Genomic DNA, 20,627 nt, shown 5'->3' on the forward strand with positions numbered 1-20,627 from the left:
GAATTACGGTAACTGTGCTCGAAGCCAATCGAATTGTTTCAGTTTGCCAATCGAGACTGGGTTTCTTTTTGGTACGTGCCATCAGAGCTGCCAACTATTTAAAATTGAAAATCTGCACTTATCTGAAGCAAATTTATTCAAACTTTTTTTTTCATTATAAAGCATCATTTAAAGAATATTTAGTTAAATTTCCGTACATTAATATTGAAAAATAAGGCGGTAACAGAACATTCTCCAAAACCTATTATCAGGAAACAAAACTGTTCTTAAATTCACTTTAAGTACGAGTTTTTACTCCCCCTCCGTCGTTGTCAAGTTATTATTTAGTTTAGTTTAGTTTTTTAACAGTTGGCATGGCATATTAAAGCAAAAAACGTGATTTTACGCTTAAATTTCCGCCAATTTTGAAGTGAAAAACTATCAATAATATGAAAATGGAAAAAATTCCAAAACGTAAAGAGGAGGCATTTTATACCAAGAAAGTATGTTCCAAGTTTGAAAAGAATCGGTTCAGTAGATTTTGCAGGATCGTGTTCACAGACTTCGTAAAATTGGTTTTCAGAAAAACGAGTTTATCATCGTTTCGGAGATAAAAGAGGCGCCACTCTGGGGTGCAGTATTTTGACAGTTTTGTTCCGATTGGTTTGAAATTTTGACACAATATTTTTGAAATGTTTAAGTACAAGAAAATGTACAAATAAAACCATTTTCCGAAACTGTTTATCCGTTACCCAACCCCCTCCCCCCCCTTGAATTGACAAACTTTTAAAAAATACTGCCAGTAGAATCGTTACACAAAGCAGATAATTGTTACATGTTTCAAAATTCTGTCTAAAAGATAGTTAAGTTTCATACCAAAAAGTATTGACTCATATATCTGAAAACTAATCTTATACTTAGTGAGTGTATCGAAAATAAGCCATCCACATACATTTTTGTTGTACGCATGTATTTGTGATGGTTTTTCATGCTCAGATCACAGCATGCTGTGCGTTTGGCTGTCAGCTTACGTTTGTTTACTTGTTTGTGCGGTTGAAATTTTGCGTTTTCAAAATGTCGCGTATTGAAAAGGAAGTGAAAATTAAGGTTCTGGACACATGGAAGTGAGAAGGGTATTACTATGCGAAACTTAGCGAAGCGGTTTGGAATTCATCATGCCAGTGTTAAAACCATCATTAATGAGTTTGGGGAAAACTATTCTTTGGATGAGCTACCAGGAAGAGGCAGCAAACTCGGTTCTTCCAACCCGAAACTGGACCATAAAGTGGTATCTCTAATCATGAAGAACAAATCAATATCAATACGTGATTTGGACAAAAAAGCAGAAACGAGTGTCGGAATGATCCAGCGTTTCAAGAGGCGAAAACACCTGAAGACCTACAAGAAGCAGAAAATCTCGAAACAAAGTGTAGAACAGAAGAAGCGAGCAGCAACATGGGCCCGGAAATTGTAATCGCGTCTTTTGCAGTGCCCGGATGCATGCGTTTTGATGGACGATGAGACTTATGTAAAGGAGGACTCAAAAATCATTCCAGGTCCACAATACTTTCTGTCGTCGTTGGGGAGGATGTGAGCGATGTGGACAAGTCGATTCAAGTGAAGAAATTCGGTCGAAAGGTATGGCAAGCAATATGTTCCTGTGCTTTGAAGTCAACCATTTTTTACACTACCGGAACTATAAATGCAGAAATGTATTGATCTGAGTGTCTCCAGAAGAGATTGCTACCTTTATAAAAGAAGCATAGTACACCTCCACTGTTTTGGCGGGATTTAGCATCGGCTTACTATGCCAAAATCACTCTCAATTGCCCTCAGCTTCGACCCATCAAACGTTACTGGGCAATCGTGTAGTGGGTCTTCAAGAAGACTGGTTAGGCAGCTGGGAACATGCAGGACTTTAAAAAAAAATTGGGCTCAAGCGTCCAAAAAATTCGATGCCACACTTGTCCGTAATTTGATCCAAAGTTCGAAAATTCGTTAAGGAATTACTTAAATTTCATCCGATTTTCATTATGCTCAAGTTTAATCGCGTACAATAAAGGATCAATTTTTAGTTTGAATAAAATATCGTTTTTTATCATAATTTGAAAGAAAAATTTGTGGGTGGCCTATTTTCGATACACTCCTTATACTAGTTCATACTTCCATAAAAGATGGCCTCATCAGACATTTCATTAGTGAAAGCTTGGACATCTGTCGACAATATTGCATAATTATATCTGTGCATTTCTATTGTTGTCTTCTATTTTCAAGAAAAAATCAAAGGCTGCAAAAGCATCCTTACTGCTTCGATACGAAGGCTGCAGTCTATCATTTGCTTTGCGGAACCTATGGACTGGAATATATTAGCATAGCAAAACATCGTTACTGGTCCAAAAGCGATAATTAGTGATAGTCAGTTGAAGACAAGAAGCATATAAAAGCTGACATATTTTGAAGCCTGTGTTGTATGAAAATCCGTGTCAGACAAAAGCTATGTTATATCATTTGGATTCTACCGAAGGTCAGAAATCGGGTGCCGTGCGGGTTGAATCCGAAATGAAGTTGTTCATTCAGTATCGTATTACTAACTGGATCTCAGCAGAGAAAGCGACATACGAATGATAATACACTCTCAAACCCAGTGCTTGAATCGAAAGTAGCGATATAGCGAGAAGACCGGCATTTGTAATAAACAAAGGAAGATGTTGGATAGAAGGTGCCGGTTGTGAGGAGGCTAGAAATAGAACATGTTCGATGTACACTGTACCAACTCGGTGCTATTGTGCAACGGTGTCTACCACAGTTTAGAGTGGCGAAAATGGTAAACGTGTACAAAAAAACGGAGTGTATCCTTTTTACAAAAAATCATCTTTTCTGTGAGTTTTCATTCATTCAATTTCTCAAATCTTTTTTTACCTCTTTATTGTAAAACTGAATCAAAGTTTTGGGAAAAAAAGCCTTTTTACATATATAAAAGAGTAATCTGATAATGGTTCGTCATTATTCTAGACGTCTTTCACCAATTCGAACTGATTCACACGAGTTGAACAACCGGAAGAATGCAATTGAAGTTTACCATTTTCCAAACTGATTTAAAACATTTTTTTCGCTCAGTGGGTATCTTTTCGAAGACAGTAAATTGATTCTACATGATATGTAACAGTCTTTCCTTCAGAACAAATTATCACGTTTAAATCGATAACCAATTTCTCAATTATTTTATTACTAACTTTAATATATTGTTGATTGTAATCCTTCTTCATATAACTTTATAATTTTTTTTTAAATTTATAATGCGGATTTGGAGATACAGTCTGTTACATAAGCGCGTGGTTACGATTACTTGCGATCGGATGAAAAGACTTTAGTACATCATTTTTTCAGTTCGGATTGGCAGTTAAATGCATTGTCTTACAGGCCAGTTGTCGTATGTTCGATCCCCGACCTGGAAGGTTTTTTTAGTGTCAGTAGAAACGTAGCAATGATTCTGTACGCTATTAATCGGCTGCGAAATCTTTTGAAACAGAAGGGTGTAAGAAGATACAAACATTGAATATATTGATTACACTTTGCTTGGATTTCTCCATGCGATACTTGAAAATGAATTTTTTGTCATACGTTAAACCTAAATATTTTGCTTGATCAGACGATGTCAATTACAATCCATTTAATTTGATAACGTGATTAACATGAAAAATATCATCCGCAGTGGCAAGTTGTCAAATAAACCCAAAATGGAACGAAACAATTGCGTAGTTTGAGAAAAGACAACAGACTTCTACACGCAAATTTCTTGGTTGATAATTTAGATCGCGAAGTAAATGTCGCTTTTCAAGTCACAGAAATCGATTGAGATATATCTTTGTTTCTGTTTCTAGTTACCGTATAAGATCCCGGTTTAGAAAGTCTGTCTGGATGTTTTGTCTCATGATTCTGTATTTCGTAATCATACTTCGTTATCATCACGACTTTAAGAAAATCAAGTATGGACGCAATTAAAAACCGCTGCCATTTCGCAATGGTTCAGAATCTGTCAATTTTTATGGCTGCGTCCTGTTGTTTACACTCTTCTCTAACCACTTGTGCAGTTGTTTATTCGATTTCATTAGTTTGTTCCGAAATGCGTGGACTTTCAGCAGACCAACGTCGAAAATGTGTGTACAAATGATGCACAGAACGCGGACTGTCACTGAGAAAGATAGCAAAATGGAAGAAGTAAGTGAAAAAGACGTGCGAACAACCAAAACGTAGTACGAAACAAGAAGCATCAATCAGGCCGAGGGACGACGAAACCTACGTGAAACTCGATTACAAATCTTGGCCGGGACCACAATATTATACGGTGCGAGAAGGGCAAGTGTTAAACCAGTTGGAGACATCGATTGAAATCGAAAAATTTGGTAAGAAAGCTATGGTCTGGCATGCAATTTGTAGCTGCGGTAAGATTTCGAAACCCTTCATCGCCACTGCTTCAATGAACAGCGAAATATACATCAAAGAATGTTTACAAAAACGACTTCTACCCATGATTCGAAGCCACAAGGATCCGGTTGTCTTCTGGCTAGATCTTGCTTCTTGCCACTACTCGAAATCAACGGTAGAATGGTATACTACCAAAAATGTCACTTTCGCCCCAAAAGACGTGAATCCACCAAATTGCCCACACCTTCGACCAATTGAGGTATTTTGGGCATTAACGAAGGCACATCTTAAGAAACATGTCTCGGCAGCCGAAACCATTCAACAGTTCAAAAAAGATTGGAAAAAAGTGTCAAAACTTGTCGCCAAGAAGTCTGTACGGAATTTAATGTGGAACGTTCGCAAGAAGGTGCGCCAGCTAGTCTACAATGGCTAAGTACCAAATGTTGAGAATAATATTCTGTTGTTGTAGTATAATATTATCAGTATATTGGTTAAAATTTGAATATCTAACACTTGTGAATTATTTACAGCGAAATCAAAGTACGTCCATACTTTCTGGGACAGTCTTTAATGTTTATGCTAACCATTATTTCCGACGTTTTGGTGATCTCTGGCTTTCGTTTTTATTTTGATCTAGTTTTGCTAACTGTTATCAAAACAAAATATATTCGGCCACATTCCACAATTTCGCCAACTTACCGTACGAGTAGTTCGGATTTTCGAGATGCACGAGCAAAATGTTCACACGATGGTTCTCATGTTATTCCCACATTGAAGAGCAAATTTCAAAATCAAACAGTAGATTGCAGAATGAATGATTTTCGAATCGTAACATCATTAATATACAATTTAATACGATTAGTCGGGATTTGGGAATCTTGAACCGTTCCATATAAACGATTGATAAGCCATACGCGAACCGAACATATTGGCGTCTGGTGAAACAACTGGATGGCGTCAGAGCGAATAATTCATTCAGACAATCGATCGGTTCGAGCGTGTAAAATGTAGTTACCAATGAAAAGTTTTATTTCAAATGAACATTTGTAATGACTACTAATTAGAAGAAGTAATTTGCCCAAAATCGGTACAATTAGACTGTTCCACATGTTATAATCCTGATTTCATTTATCTTCATTAGGCAACTGATCGAAATCCTATATCATAAAAATCAGCTGGAATCACTGCGCAGTGCCGAAATTAGGAAAACCCGAATAAATCATTAAGGAGTACCATAGAGGATGATCACGGAAATTGCGATTGTATTTAATGAGTAGTCAGTGGAACAAATTAGTTTGTCCGATCAATGACTTGCAGTATATTTTTAGCATTATCTCTGATACTTGCTATGACGAGACTTTCGCTTCCAAAACAAAACACTCGTATCGATAAATTGATTTGCGGCAATTTTCCTCTATTAAATTTAAACAATCGAAAACAAATAATACTACATACTTCATTAACGAAGGTAATTGTGTTAGGTATGTTCCGCGCCCAGAAATTTCGATAATAAAAAAAATCGTAACAGAAAAAAAAGATAATTTCCCATAACGCACCATTCAATTTTTCGGATCCTCCGCACTCTGAGGATGATTTCACAACGAAGGCACGTATCAGACAATGGCAATTATAATTATAGTCATCCGGATATGACACTATCCGTTGGCTGCTGAAGACTGGTTTCGAGTTGGCTTTGTGTCGCCTGTGTCTCACTGCGCCATTACTGGTAGATAGAGCAGAGCAAAAAAAAAGCAAAGAAAGAAGAGAAACGCAACGAGGATGCACATTTCTTCAGCAAAACGAACAGCGGATGAAATAATGTATGGAACAATCCTTCATATAATAACATAAATTTCATATTCATATTCTTTCATACTTGGATCGTTGGCTTGCTCCGTGCGTTGGCCGGAGTAGCATCCTACATACAGATATATAAAACATAACAATTTATGATAAAATGACGCACAAACCATCTGTTGTTTCATCCCGGGACCGTTAATCCGGTTATAGTCTGTTGGGTTTTGCATTTCATCTCTACTTGATTATCTTGCCACGGGCGCAGATTTCAGCTGATATATCGTATTCCCAGTTCCATTCAAGGAACATTAGAATATCGTTTGAATATTGATTGACTTTTGCTGCCATCGAAATGGAATAAATTAGCCTTTCACTCAAACAGTTTTTTTTCTGTTCGTCTGGCTGCACTGAGTGCTGTTGTGGTTGATGTAGAGTACCAGGCATGCTTTGATCTGTACTCAAAATGAGAGCAAACTGTGGAGAAAAAAATGCAGAGTTGTATGCGGCGCCTACTTGCCTACTTCGTTAGGTGGTCGCTACTAGCGTCATACTACCAACCGAGATTGACATTTAAAACCGTAGGGTGTGGTGTTCAATGCTACAAGAAAATGGATTAAACGTTAGATCTAGTCTACGTTGCTGCTCATTCGTGGCCGTGCCTAATGGCAATCGGGAATGATGTCATAACGATGGTACTTTAAAACTAAATATTTGCTCCGAGAAAAAAAAACATTATATTGTAACATTTAATGGTACGCTATAGAAACTATCACGTTTCACTGATTTTTTTGTTGCCACCGATTGAAGTTTACTCACACATGACCGACCATGATTCGATTATACTTTCTGATTGACGAGCTTGTGTTTTTCGGTAAAACACTTTCTACGGAAGGTGTTGAACATCATGTTTTAGATAACGCTTTTTTCGGACACCGCACACACACACAGCGGAAGGGTGGTTCGGTCGGGTTAGTTCCATCGAACTGCCATTGCATCACCGCTGCTACGGTTACGGCATGGATTGGAGTTATTGGCGCTTGTTTGAACTTCTTGTAAATACACTGAAGCGTACAAGCGGAAGCAACTAGTTTTCCAATGGTCGCACTCACCGACACAATTGGCTTTAATGAAAATCAATCGATGGGCTCAAGTTCACCTGATAACACTACAGTGTATATGTTTATGTCCTGGCGCCACGAACCGTTGAAACCTTTGCATATTGTTTAGCAATTCAGTCGAGACAGACTAAATTTGATCCTAGCGTCACTCCGGTCTGTTTACACTCAATATGTTTCTAAACAAAGAAGGAAAAGGTCACTGCAGCAGCATAACGAAAACTGTCAACTTCAGCAGAACAATTATCATGAAAACGCCGTAGAACATAAACGGGCATAAACAAAATTGTCAGACCAGAACGAGAAAGCACTAATTGACGATACGTTGCTAAACAAAGCCCACAATTCTAAACGATTCGAAGTTGGTTTCAACAGTAGGCTTTGCCATTTAATGCTTTCCGTCAAACTCGACGTTGACTCACACCGCCACTGCGATCGCAGTAACCTTCGAGCGTAAGTCGTGATCATGTTGCTGGACTGGATTGCACCGTTCCGAATCTAAGCAGTCGTCGCGAAAACGTGTAAGCAAATCAATCGTTATGTATGTGATGTGATGTGATGACAACAGCAGTAGCAGCAGCAACGGTCGATTTCAGCACCGATGGATGAAAGAAGAAAAAAAATCGAAACTGAAATCAAAATGAATACCAGAATGTAATCACGATTCGATACGTGTCTCCCCCGAATGACGCCTCGGTTGAATGGTCGTGGTCGTGGAACCGGTTCTCGTTGTGACTTTGTCTGACGACAAACTAAGAAGACTATGTGTGCATATTGCAACGGTCGAGTGAATTCGCCAGAAGTGATTTGCGACAATCCAACTGTGTGGCGTAGCGAGGGTAGCGAGCTTATTTCAACTACCAGTAAATTTGGCATGTGCCAACATACCCTACATGGCGACAATAGCACAAAGCTGCTGACCAACAAGAGTCCATAAAAGTCATAGTGAAGAGAGAAGAAACTCATCATACGCCGGGCCAATGGGACGATTATTGCTGCTAGTGACACAGAAAGATGCTAAGTAAAAATGAAAACTCACTGGATAATGTGCTTTTGCTTTCGACATCCAGTCCGACTGGTAGAATGTGAAATTTCTATTTTTAATGAGATTTTGCATCGCAAAATGTTTCAATAAACAGTCAGTTTACTGCATGAAACTTTGGCAACCGAAATCGATCAAGGCCTACTGTTGAAACAGCTATGGCAAAAGTAGTCTACTCCCCAAATGCTAATTAGATCAGTGACAAACTGACCAATCAAAATAATCAAATTCAAGGGCAATGCAGGTATGGTTTCCTGTACTGAGCGAATGTCACAATTTTTTGTTTGTTTTGTATGGCTGCTCATCATCGTAAACTTTGTGTATTTTCTTTTGCCCATTTGATCGTTTGCTAGCAGTTGGAAGATGAGCCACCGTGAGGGAAAATGGAACGGAAGCTTATCGGCTAGTAAAAAAACGATGACATCTGGGAAGCGATGTGTATCCATGTCACGTTTCTCATTTGAAGTATGTTCCCTCCCTCTCGGCAGGTGAATAATTTCAGACTTGAAACCACCTGACGAAAAGTTCTATGAGTCACTGATGATGGATAGATCCATCATCCGTTAAACATGCGAGTTCGTACAATTGAGTAACAGAAAAACCAAATTGGATAATAACTAACCGAAACCTGGTATTGGTTGTGTTTAACAAAAATAACACCGGCCATGTTTTGGTACTGTACTGGAAAAATGCAGACCTACATTCAAATAATCACTATCCGCATGTCTGACGCGAGCAACTGCAAGCGCGCGCGCACACTTTGCGTAATGACAAAACTTACATTATCCAATCAGAGTTGGCGGCTGCCCCATCACTTAGGTGACCGGCGCATCACAGCAGGCTGTGCGCTGTCAGTTCCGTGATTCAAGTGCTCACACAGACACACACAGAGACACGGTTAGAGCTCAATACAAGAAAAATGTCTAGCAATGGCAGGCGGTCGACGACAGAAGGTCCGTTTTTAATGTGTTTAAAAAAGGTAACACGTTCGAAACCGTTTGTTCTTTTGTTAATTGCAGAAAATTAACCTCGAAATTGCGCCGATAAATGCGGATCACGTGGATTACGGCGATCGGCAAGCTTCTTCATTTTCTGTAAGCTCATAAATGACTGATGCTGCTTGCTCGCGTTGATCGTAACGTGGTGTTGTATGTTCAAAACTGAAAAACGACCCCGCTGCTTCTTCTTCTTCAGTTTGTTACTTCTGTTACTTTTTGGGTTTCCTCGTTATGTTTGCGGATGGAAATCGTGTAAGTAAGTAAACTATACTGGAGTTGTTATAAAACCTCTTGAACGTAAATGATTGTGGTTGGGGATGAAAGAATTGTTTATGTTGTTAATTAGTCTAGAAGAAAAATCAAATCGTAAACAGAGCGAAAAACTATAACTATAACTATAACTATAACTATAACTATAACTATAATTTTAACTATAACTATAACTATAACTATAACTATAATTATAACTATAACTATTACTATAACTATAACTATAACTATAACTATAACTATAACTATAACTATAACTATAACTATAACTATAACTATAACTATAACTATAACTATAACTATAACTATAACTATAACTATAACTATAACTATAACTATAACTATAACTATAACTATAACTATAACTATAACTATAACTATAACTATAACTATAACTATAACTATAACTATAACTATAACTATAACTATAACTATAACTATAACTAAAGGGTGATTTTTTAAGAGCTTGAGAACTTTTTTAAACAATAAAACGCATAAAATTTGCAAAATCTCATCGGTTCTTTATTTTAAACGTTAGATTGGTACATGACATTTACTTTTTGAAGATAATTTCATTTAAATGTTGACCGCGGCTGCGTCTTAGGTGGTCCATTCGGAAAATCCGCTTTTTTATCGACAAATTTTGTTCAGCGATGAGGCTCATTTCTGGTTGAATGGCTACGTAAATAAGCAAAATTGCCGCATTTGGAGTGAAGAGCAACCAGAAGCCGTTCAAGAACTGCCCATGCATCCCGAAAAATGCACTGTTTGGTGTGGTTTGTACGCTGGTGGAATCATTGGACCGTATTTTTTCAAAGATGCTGTTGGACGCAACGTTACAGTGAATGGCGATCGCTATCGTTCGATGCTAACAAACTTTTTGTTGCCAAAAATGGAAGAACTGAACTTGGTTGACATGTGGTTTCAACAAGATGGCGCTACATGCCACACAGCTCGCGATTCTATGGCCATTTTGAGGGAAAACTTCGGAGAACAATTCATCTCAAGAAATGGACCGGTAAGTTGGCCACCAAGATCATGCGATTTGACGCCTTTAGACTATTTTTTGTGGGGCTACGTCAAGTCTAAAGTCTACAGAAATAAGCCAGTAACTATGCCAGCTTTGGAAGACAACATTTCCGAAGAAATTCGGGCTATTCCGGCCGAAATGCTCGAAAAAGTTGCCCAAAATTGGACTTTCCGAATGGACCACCTAAGACGCAGCCGCGGTCAACATTTAAATGAAATTATCTTCAAAAAGTAAATGTCATGTACCAATCTAACGTTTAAAATAAAGAACCGATGAGATTTTGCAAATTTTATGCGTTTTATTGTTTAAAAAAGTTCTCAAGCTCTTAAAAAATCACCCTTTATAACTATAACTATAACTATAACTATAACTATAACTATAACTATAACTATAACTATAACTATAACTATAACTATAACTATAACTATAACTATAACTATAACTATAACTATAACTATAACTATAACTATAACTATAACTATAACTATAACTATAACTATAACTATAACTATAACTATAATAAAAATTCTTATACTAAATCCAACGTGCAGAAGCATGCGATTTTTTATGGTTCGGATATTTGCTTACTATAATATTGGGATATATTTTAAAAATTCGCTTTTTCTGTTCGTTGTTTTTGTTTTTGTAAAAATCGCCTTTTGAACTGAGGCTTGCGGCCCTCCAAGTAAATGTAAGTATGTGTGTGTAGTTCGATTTTCTCGGAGATGACTGAAAAGTTTTTCACAAACTTAGATTCAAATTTTATTCTAGTCGAACTGCCGGTTCGAACGTAAGGGAAGTTAATGAAAAAAAAAAGAAAATGCACTCGTTTTTCTCAGATACCGCTTAACCAATTTTCTTCTGCTCAAATTGAAATGTAAGGCTTTGTAGTCCCATACAACCTTATCTATATATATAAAAATGCAGAGATCATCTTTTGTAATCGCATCACGTAAGAACGGATGGACGGATTTACATGATTCTTTATTTGTTTGATCAGTTTTTACCCCCACCGGGTTCGCACATCAAAAAAATTAGGAAAACTTGCCGGAAATGTGAGAAAAATCCATAAAGTTATTTTGTATGGACAATGGAATTTTCCTCTGAAAAAGTTACCAATGATTGCTAGATCTACGATTGATGTTTGGCGCGCAACGAGTTGCATAAGTGTTTGGTCGTCGAAGAAAAGAATACTAGATCGTTGAAAAAATCGTTTGGCGCGCAACGAGAGGCGAACTAAGAGATTTTTCATTCATTCTGCTTTCGAATGAATTAGATTACACTAAGCGCACATAATAAGTTGAAATAAGAACGATGTTCCAGATGATTACAATTATAGATTGAAACTGCAATCTTAAGCGTCGTCTCTCTAAGCAACCAAAAGGTCAACAGTGCCTGGAAAATATTCACTTTGTTAGAGCTCTAAAATACGCGTATCACTTTATAGCAACTTGAACGAACAGAAAAAGTACAGGTGTGTAATGTCAGAGACATAACTGGATGTCGTGAATACGAATAAAACTGACACTGAATTTGAAACGATACACCTAAAATACAGTACAGATTAGTTACATTAAACATTCTGACACACAAATATTACGAATGCTTCTTCCGCTTGTGGTAACAAGCTTTGTATTTTGCTTGGAGATTCTTCGATCGCACCATAATTAACACGATGACAACGACAGCCAAATTCGAAATGAATGGCTTCTGAGTCGGTGCTATGCATTTTATATAGCAAATCTTCAGCAAGTTTACTACAAACTACAACTGGTTGAAAAATGGGCCGTATACAATATAGTGCAGTAAAATTTCGCATAATTCTTTGGGTATAAAATTATGGTTCTAAATGTCACCTTAGAGAATTTTGATGTCGATTATTTCATTTCGGATTTCAATATTTTAGTAAAAGATACTATCAAAATGCTGTACGGGATTAATTTTTGGCATTCCAGAAGAGCCAAATTGTATAATTTTCCAAGATAATAAAGACTGATTCGATATAAACGATTTTAAACACTGTTTTAGAACTGTGAAAATTGCAAAAACTGATCAAATTATCTTAGATTTGCACTACACTGATAATTTTAATTTTCGATTTACAAAGAAGCAATCTTTATAGTTCTTTAGGTAACATTTAGAGCCATTAGAAGGGCTGATTTGGCAGAATATTCCACATTGTTGTTCATATTCCGTTGTATTTTGCTCCAATGCAAACGACCACCAACAGGTGGCTCTGCGACCTGAGCGTTTGAGGTTTTGTACAACGCTAAAGGTCTGTTCTTATTACTAGCGACTGCTCCACCTGACGACCGAAGTCCAAATGAGAGCATTGACGACTGCTGCTCCCGACTATTGAAGTCCAAATGAAAGCACGACCTAAGCGTTTGAGGCCTTATAACACACATAAGGCCTGCTTTCATTGCTAACTGCTCCACCGGACGAATGGAGTCCAAATGAGAGTTGCGACCTGAGCGTTTTAGGTTTTTAACCACGCAGAAGGTGCACTCTGAAGCTGCTGGTTGATTAAATCATTCACACGACGTCTGCTTCCCTCCAACGCACAAGAAAAAATGATCGATTTTCGACCACGGTTCCCCTTTTATAAGCAGTCAGTTGAAGATATGTGCCTGACTACCTCAAAATCGTCGTCCTTGCGCGAAAAAGCCAAGCAAAAGTAAAGATTTTTCCGCGTTGTTTTCAAATTTTCAGAAAATTTAATTTTTGATTTGTTTGTGGTTATCTCACACTGGCCAAAATATTAGCCTAAATTCCTGATCATATTTATGATGAAATAGTGAAAGAATTATGTTACTGCCATTAATACAAGTCGAGATATTTACGATTAAGTTCTGCCCATTCTTCCATACGGCTAATTTTGAAAAGGCACCCCATAGTAAAGTAAGTCGTATTCACGACAAAAGTTCTGAAGATACTTTTTCTCTGTTTAAAAATTGTATTAGGAACTGCTTCAAAGTTTGTTCTGTTGCGTCGGGTAAACATTCAAGTATGAGCAATTCCTTAAAAACGGACTCTTCAGAATGTATGTTTCTTAAGCCAAATCTTTTTTACGAACTTTTGGTTACTTGGACTAAATACTAATTGTAAATGTATCCTACTCTCCGAATGAACAACTCTAGAAGAGAAACTCTTTAATTAGAGATGAGAATCTGTGCATTTGCTCGATTTTTGCTTAACAGAAGCATTTCACATTTTCACTTTAATTTTTTGTGATATTTCTTTTCAGGCTAAAGCAAATGTACAGGGTCCGGCACTCGAAGTGTAACCAATTAAAAAGGCCATAAATTCAGTTTGGAAAATTACTTTTACTTAATTCAAAGTACTAAATGTGTAAAAATAATACAAAATTCAGAATCAATTCACTTTTGCTCGATATGACCACCTTTTGCCTTGGCTATGGCCTTGAGACGGTCAAAAAACGAATCGCAAGCCGCCCGAATGTGACTTGCAGGTGTATTTTGGCCCACTCGCGGACAATAACTTTTTTCAGCGCCTCGAGACTGGTGTATTTTTTAGTTCGGACTTTGCTCTCCAAAATGGCCCAAAGAGAATAATCCATTGGATTCGCATCTGGTGAATTCGAGAGCCATTGTGTGGACGTGATGAAGTTCGGAACGTTGTTTTTCACCCATTCTTGGTTCACTCGAGCTTTGTGAGACGGTGCCGAGTCCTGCTGAAACGTCCATGGTCTGCCACCGAAATGTTTGTCTGCCCACGGCTTCAAAGCAACCTCCAGAATACTTTCCCGATAATATGTCGCATTTACCTTGACCTACACTTCGAGTGCCGGACCCTGTATGTCAAATTCCGTTGATTGCAGGTTAGGTAATCAGAAAAATAATGGAGAGAAACGTTAACCACTTAGTCGTTTTACAATTCTGATGTACGAAAACAAAAATTCGAACAAATTTTGGGACGAGACGAAGTTCGACGGGTCAGCTAGTTCTGAATAACGACGTATACATTTTTCGATCGAATGTGGTTCGATCGAATCCTAGCTCCCTTTGATTTTGCTAGCGTTATTGGGAATACAAATGAAATACGATCGAAAAATCAATACGTCGTTATTCAGAATAAGGGTGATAGTCTGCTATTGAATTTCATCTGGATCCGACCTCCGGCTCCGGAGCTATGGGGTAAAATGTGTCAAATAAATTGGAAAAGTGCACTTGATTTTCTCAAAGCCCGCTCATCCAATTTTCAAAAATGATTTAGGTTCAAATAAAAGATCTTACAATCCCATATAACTCTACAGAATTTCATACGAATACGACTTCCGTTACCGGAATTACAGACTCATAAGTACGAAATCATTTTTTTATTATGTTTCCATAAGTTGAAGTGAAATTTCATCCAGATCCAGTTTTCGGTTCCGGAAATATAGGGTAGTATGTATGAAATTGCAACCTGTCGTATAGAGCGATAATGGAAAAATCGTAAAAAATCTTCTAAATTCTTCTGAACTTCAACTCAAAAACGGAACTAACAGACAGCTAAGTTTTTGAAGAATCCCTCTTAGTAAAATTAATGAAAACATGACTTATATGAGAAAGGCATCATAACATCACTAGGTGGATTAAACGGGTTTTTACTATAAAAAAATGTTTCTATTCCACAGTTTGTCTTATCTGCGTTTATTTGCGGTTACCAATGAAAAAGAGTTTGAATCTTGAAATGTTTCATTTTGAGCTTACCGCTGAGAGAGTTTGAAAGCCGTGACTATAAATAATTTATCGAGTTAATATGGATCTTCAATCTTCAAAATTAAGTAGTTTAAACAAGCTTCAAGCTTGGAAAAACAGAGAAAATTTGTAGATTTTCTGATTTTGCGAGAAAACAAACAAACCATTCGCCGAAAGTAAATCGAACCTTACTAAAATCCCAAATCCCTGTAGACAAAAATTAACTCAGAATAATTCCATTATCAAACCCAGCATGGCTCCCCCGAACGACTTTAGTGAAAACATGTGAAACAAACGGAAAATTCGGATTCAGAACCACCAGGTTGGAATCCACTGGGAATGTGTTAGCTTACCTCAACTCGATTGTTGTTTGAGTTGGTGTTATTGTTGGTGTTGTTGTTGTTGTTATTGATTGTGTTATTGTTGGTGGAACTGCTAACGGAAGTTCGGTTTCCGGGCAAATCCCGCCACCGAAGGACCCCCATCACTGCCTGTCGCACCCAGCGGCGCTCTCCTCCTTCGTTTTGGAAGGCCACCGTTCTAGCTTTGCCGTAGCCAATGATGAGGCCTGCTGGTTGTTGATTTTTCACCAACAATGTTTCGTTTCAAGGTTTTTTTTCTTTTGATGTTTTTATACAGAACCTTTTCAAACTTTATGATTCGGACTTTCTTGATACACTTCCATTTTGTTTGTAAGAAACTATTGGTAACACTCTAAACAATCGAACATTCTAAACCACGGGAATAAGAATTGCTTTTCTTTGCCTCCTGCTTTAGCCCGTGCGATGACTCATCGTCAGACGCGCGACTCCGTGCTGGCTGATTATTGCCTCCTTCCTTCGGTGCTCCAGTCTGTCTACCGAGCAACGGCCGAGTGGGAAAAACGAGTGAGAGGCTGACTTCTGATGCCTATATTCGTGGGGAGCAGGCGCGCCGCGTCCGCAAGCCGGTCAAAACACTATCCGTCGTTATGTTTTCCACGTTCATACAATACTCAGTCGCTATCGACAGTCATTATTACGGGCGAAAGTCAATAGTGGAGAGATGAGATTTTCTCCAACAATTTCCTTCGGTTCGGACTCGATCGCTCTTCAGACTTTTTCATCCGCCAAATGAGCAATTAAACACAAACGAACCAAAAAAAACGCACAATCCAAAAACTTTCATTCGCACTAATCGCGAGTCTGTTGTTATTTCGACAAACAGGAAACAGAAAACCGAAACCTAAATCACTAAAATCTCGCTTCCGCTCGCGCTAATCAGATGTCACAGAGAAATTAAGTTTAATTAATCGGTGGTCTACTTTGATCGGTTGAATGAATACCAACAAAAACCCATCGAACTGCTATTTAGCCAAAAATTTAACTCTCACTTTCGAATCACTTTCATAAGCTAAACACACTTTTCGCTTCGGTAATTGGCTATGTTTTGTTCGAAGGCGTATGCTTCGCGCGCCAACAGCGACAATTTCAACGGCTCTCATGCGCGGTGCTTTACGCGTTTTGCATTCAACTCCTTGGCGGATTCAATCACTTTCTACTTTTTTCGACACGATCGCAGTAGACAGAGGCATATAGGCAAATAGGCTCATACAGCTCAGCTTCACACCTCTCTATTTTTTTTTGTTGTTTTTAGATTGATCGCATGATGCAAGGCCAAGATGATCAAGTTGCGGAATTTTTTAGACTCGGGTCTGCTTCAAGAACACAAAACACGACACGATGATCCACTAGAGCAAACCGGTGCTCGGTGAGTTTCGAGTTTCGTTTGCCAATGTATGGGCAGTCGACTGCTGTGGGTGCTAAACAGAACGCCTTCACCTCCAATCACATCACGTTGCAAACACGTTCCGCTATAAACAACATCAACCACCGTCTCGATCGTATCACCAAACACAACAAGCACAAGACAAGATGATGTTGACAGTAACGGCCGACAAAACGCACCACAATCGACAGTATGACGACCGTACACGACGACGGATTTCTTACGAATGAGAGAGGCCTGGCAGTAGTAGGCTGGTTGATGTTGGTTAGAGCCGACGGATGGTGGCCGGAGCGAAGAGAGTCGAACACAAGAGAGACAAGGCGGAAAACACCGAGCCTACTGTGCATGTGGTGTATGTTGGTTGTGTAAAAGGAAGCATGTTTGGGGTTTTTGGGGAATGGGTGGAAAGTGGGCAGCATATAGGCCGGTGAAAAAAAACGGTGATTGCTGGTTGTGTTTGGATGTTTCAATAGAGTGCCCGTAAGCAGGTTTGATTCGATTTCCAGCATTTCCTGGATTCATCAATGAACTTTCAGCTGACGGGTTTAAATGAATTTAAATTTTTTCATTAGGATTTTACACCCACCAATGCCACTATCGTAGCTCCAACAATAATTATCTCAACTTATTTTTCACCAAATTCAGTCGAATTGGGGAAAAAGACAACTTGACTGATCAATTCTCAAAGTCACTGGGAATTGCGAATAAGTCTGACAGTATACGTAAAGTCCCTATTTTTTTTAGTAAGTAAGTTTGTACCAACGTGGTGTACAAGATAGAAGTTTATTCTGCGTTCTGACAGAATAATTTTTGATGTTTTTTCGAGACAGTTTGAGTATTGTCCAACCATCTCAAAACCAAACCAATCACAGCATGGCAAATGATGTCATTCTATTTTCGTGCACGGTCGACGGTTTCGATCTTTTCCTTCTTCCTCGCATGAACGTTCGCACAAAATGGAATCCATAAATATATGCCATCTTAGAATTTTAACTTCAATTCGCAGCCAGCTGCCAACAAAACAGGTGCTTGTCGCTCGCTGGATACTTGCTATTTGTTTTCATCTGCTGCACACCGTGTTCGCTTGAAAAAAAAAACACTATTTTTGCAAATTTTTTTTAGAGCAACCATCCAACAAAATAAATTCAACTGTTTTGCACAATACAAAGCATCATTTGAACAAATTTTCGTATTTTTTTTTGTGGAAACTTTTGAGGACGCTTCTTAAAAATCATGATTTGCGGTGTCCTCTGTATCTCAGCGCAGACTATAGTAGTTATAGTAGATGTTTTTCTGGACCCCAACATTTTATTTGATTTTTTAAAGATATTTTGAATTTTTGGTGGTTGTTTAAAGTTAAAAATGCAATTTTTCACGAAAAAAATCCGCCATTTCGCAGCTGAAAAACCTCCCCAAAGTAACAAAAAAACGAAAAGGAAAACGTTGGGTTCTGGTATTTCTCGTTTAACATTAGAAAAGGTCTCAAGAGCAAATGACAATGATTTTTCTTTGTTTACTCACTCTTTCAATTATTACGGCATATTCCTGTATTTTCCAACAATTTCTTAACTACAGATCGAAAGTCGATGGGTTCAGTCGTTATTCTAGGTAAAGAGTTAGAGAGAGGGATTACCAATAAAACCGTAATAATCGAAAGAGAACAAAGTAAACAAAGAGATTTGCACTTAGGACCTTTTCTCGTGTGTGTCTTCATTTTACATGTTGAAAGTGTGTGCACGATTTGAAAAAAAATTGGGGAAGTAACCTGCTTTCGAGAAAAACGCGTTCCATAAAATTGATGGAAACAGTATTTTTCTGGGGAGCATTCTCGAGAAATCATAAATATTCTTTGTATTTTGAAATAATAAAACATTTCAGAAATGTTTTGTCAAATTTTCAAGTCAATCGAAGCAGAATTCTTGCTTCTTCGCAGTATGAGATAAGCAAAGGTTAAGACCCATAATTTCCAGAGTTTTGTTCCGATAGTTTTAAAGATTTAACAGAATATTTTTTAAATGTTTTACTATAAGAAAAAAAAAAGAAAAAAAAAGACTTTTCAAAAGTGTTAGACCCTAGCCGCCCCTTAAGCAAAGCGTCAACGCATTTGTTCCTTAAGGTCTGAGGCCAGTGTGTTTTAGGGTGTTTCAGAGGGCTATTTTCACGCTTCAAATCTAATTTTCTCAGAAACGGTGACGAATTTCAAAAAACCCAACTGACAATGTTTTAGAAAATTAGTTTAGATTATACTGTGAATATTTCAGAATGATTCATTGACTTTAGCGATCGGGACAGTCTTTTTTTCTGAAGGAAGAATTGCATAGCTGAAAACGCCGTCTTTCAACTTGTTCATTGAATATCTCACCTTCAAAAGCATGGATAAAAAATCTATCCTGACAATGTCTAGATAATTTAATCTAGATACGATTAGTGCATAAAAACATAGGTGTTGTCGCGATAAAATGAAGTGAATGTAATTTTTGTGAAGGTAAGTTGATTTCTATGCACGCGTCATTTTTTCTGCTCCAGTTTTCTGGTAACATAACGAAAAATGAGAGAAATAAAATCGGCTCAGCAAGACTGCCAAACAAGCGGTAGCTTGGAGACACATTTTATGCTTATATATGTCAAACTTGTAATCGAAAATATTGAAACTTTTCTAGCCACCCGGCCCATCGTCATTTTGCACATATGCGAGAGAGCATGGAAAGAAATGTAATACGCAGAGCGAGACACGTGGTTGATTCAAAACTTATACGCGACCTACTGGCCTCATCCCTTAAGCAAAGTATCGAATTCTTGTACCGAAGTTCGAACTTTGCACTGGCTAAATTCAACAGCATATGCATATTTTCGTAGGTGACGAGCAGGTTCCGAAAGTAGCAGCCTAAAGAAGAAGAAGAAGAAGAAGGAATTCGAACAAATTGAAATCGAAAAGATTAATTTGAATAGACTGATTTGTGTTTCAGAGTGATGTAAACATTTTTGAGCAAAGACATTGAATAGAAAAGAATTTCATCGAAGTAGGAGGAGGAGGAGGAAGAGAAGGGAGGGGGTGAGTGAGCAATTTGTTACGTAATTTTTAGGGGGGTTTAAGAAGTGTGACTAAATATGGCACTGCGAAGAGAGGGGGTGGTTATCTTTTGGGAATTTAACGTGACGTAATTTGTGCATAACGCCTAATGCGGTAAATTTAAACGAATTGTATAAAAATTATGTTAAACATTTATTTTTCATTTTTTTATGTCATTTATCATTTATTTAACCTACTAACGGCTGTTCGCCGAGTATGTTATAATTATTCTAAACAATTTTTAAAAACAATTGATTTTTGTCATAGACTGGGCCTTTGATACATCGGGAATTAAACATCGCATAATCAGAATACGTTGAAAAATTTACGGTAAGCAATTGTTTCCAAAACTTATGAGGAAACGAATGACTTGCGGTCTGGTGCACGCAGAGAAAAGAAGCTCGATTAAAGTAACAAAACAGCCTGTAGAT

The 20,627-nt window shown here is 37.8% G+C and overlaps 1 protein-coding gene across 6 annotated transcripts in view; it reads right to left on the reverse strand.

The window, feature by feature from the left end:
- Positions 1-20,627, reverse strand: part of LOC131432146 (rap1 GTPase-activating protein 1) — a 322,963-nt gene that overhangs the window by 51,717 nt on the left and 250,619 nt on the right. The window contains exon 1 of one of the 6 annotated variants that reach the window (XM_058598260.1): positions 15,713-17,340. The exons of the other annotated variants lie outside the window; for them this stretch is intronic. Coding sequence (XP_058454243.1) covers positions 15,713-15,844 — 132 coding nt within the window. The 5' untranslated portion in view covers positions 15,845-17,340. Of the gene's footprint in view, positions 1-15,712; positions 17,341-20,627 lie in introns of those variants that run through there. 6 annotated transcript variants of the gene reach the window in all.

This window comes from Malaya genurostris, chromosome 2, assembly GCF_030247185.1.
Source record: "Malaya genurostris strain Urasoe2022 chromosome 2, Malgen_1.1, whole genome shotgun sequence".
Classification (NCBI taxonomy): Eukaryota; Metazoa; Arthropoda; class Insecta; order Diptera; family Culicidae; genus Malaya; species Malaya genurostris.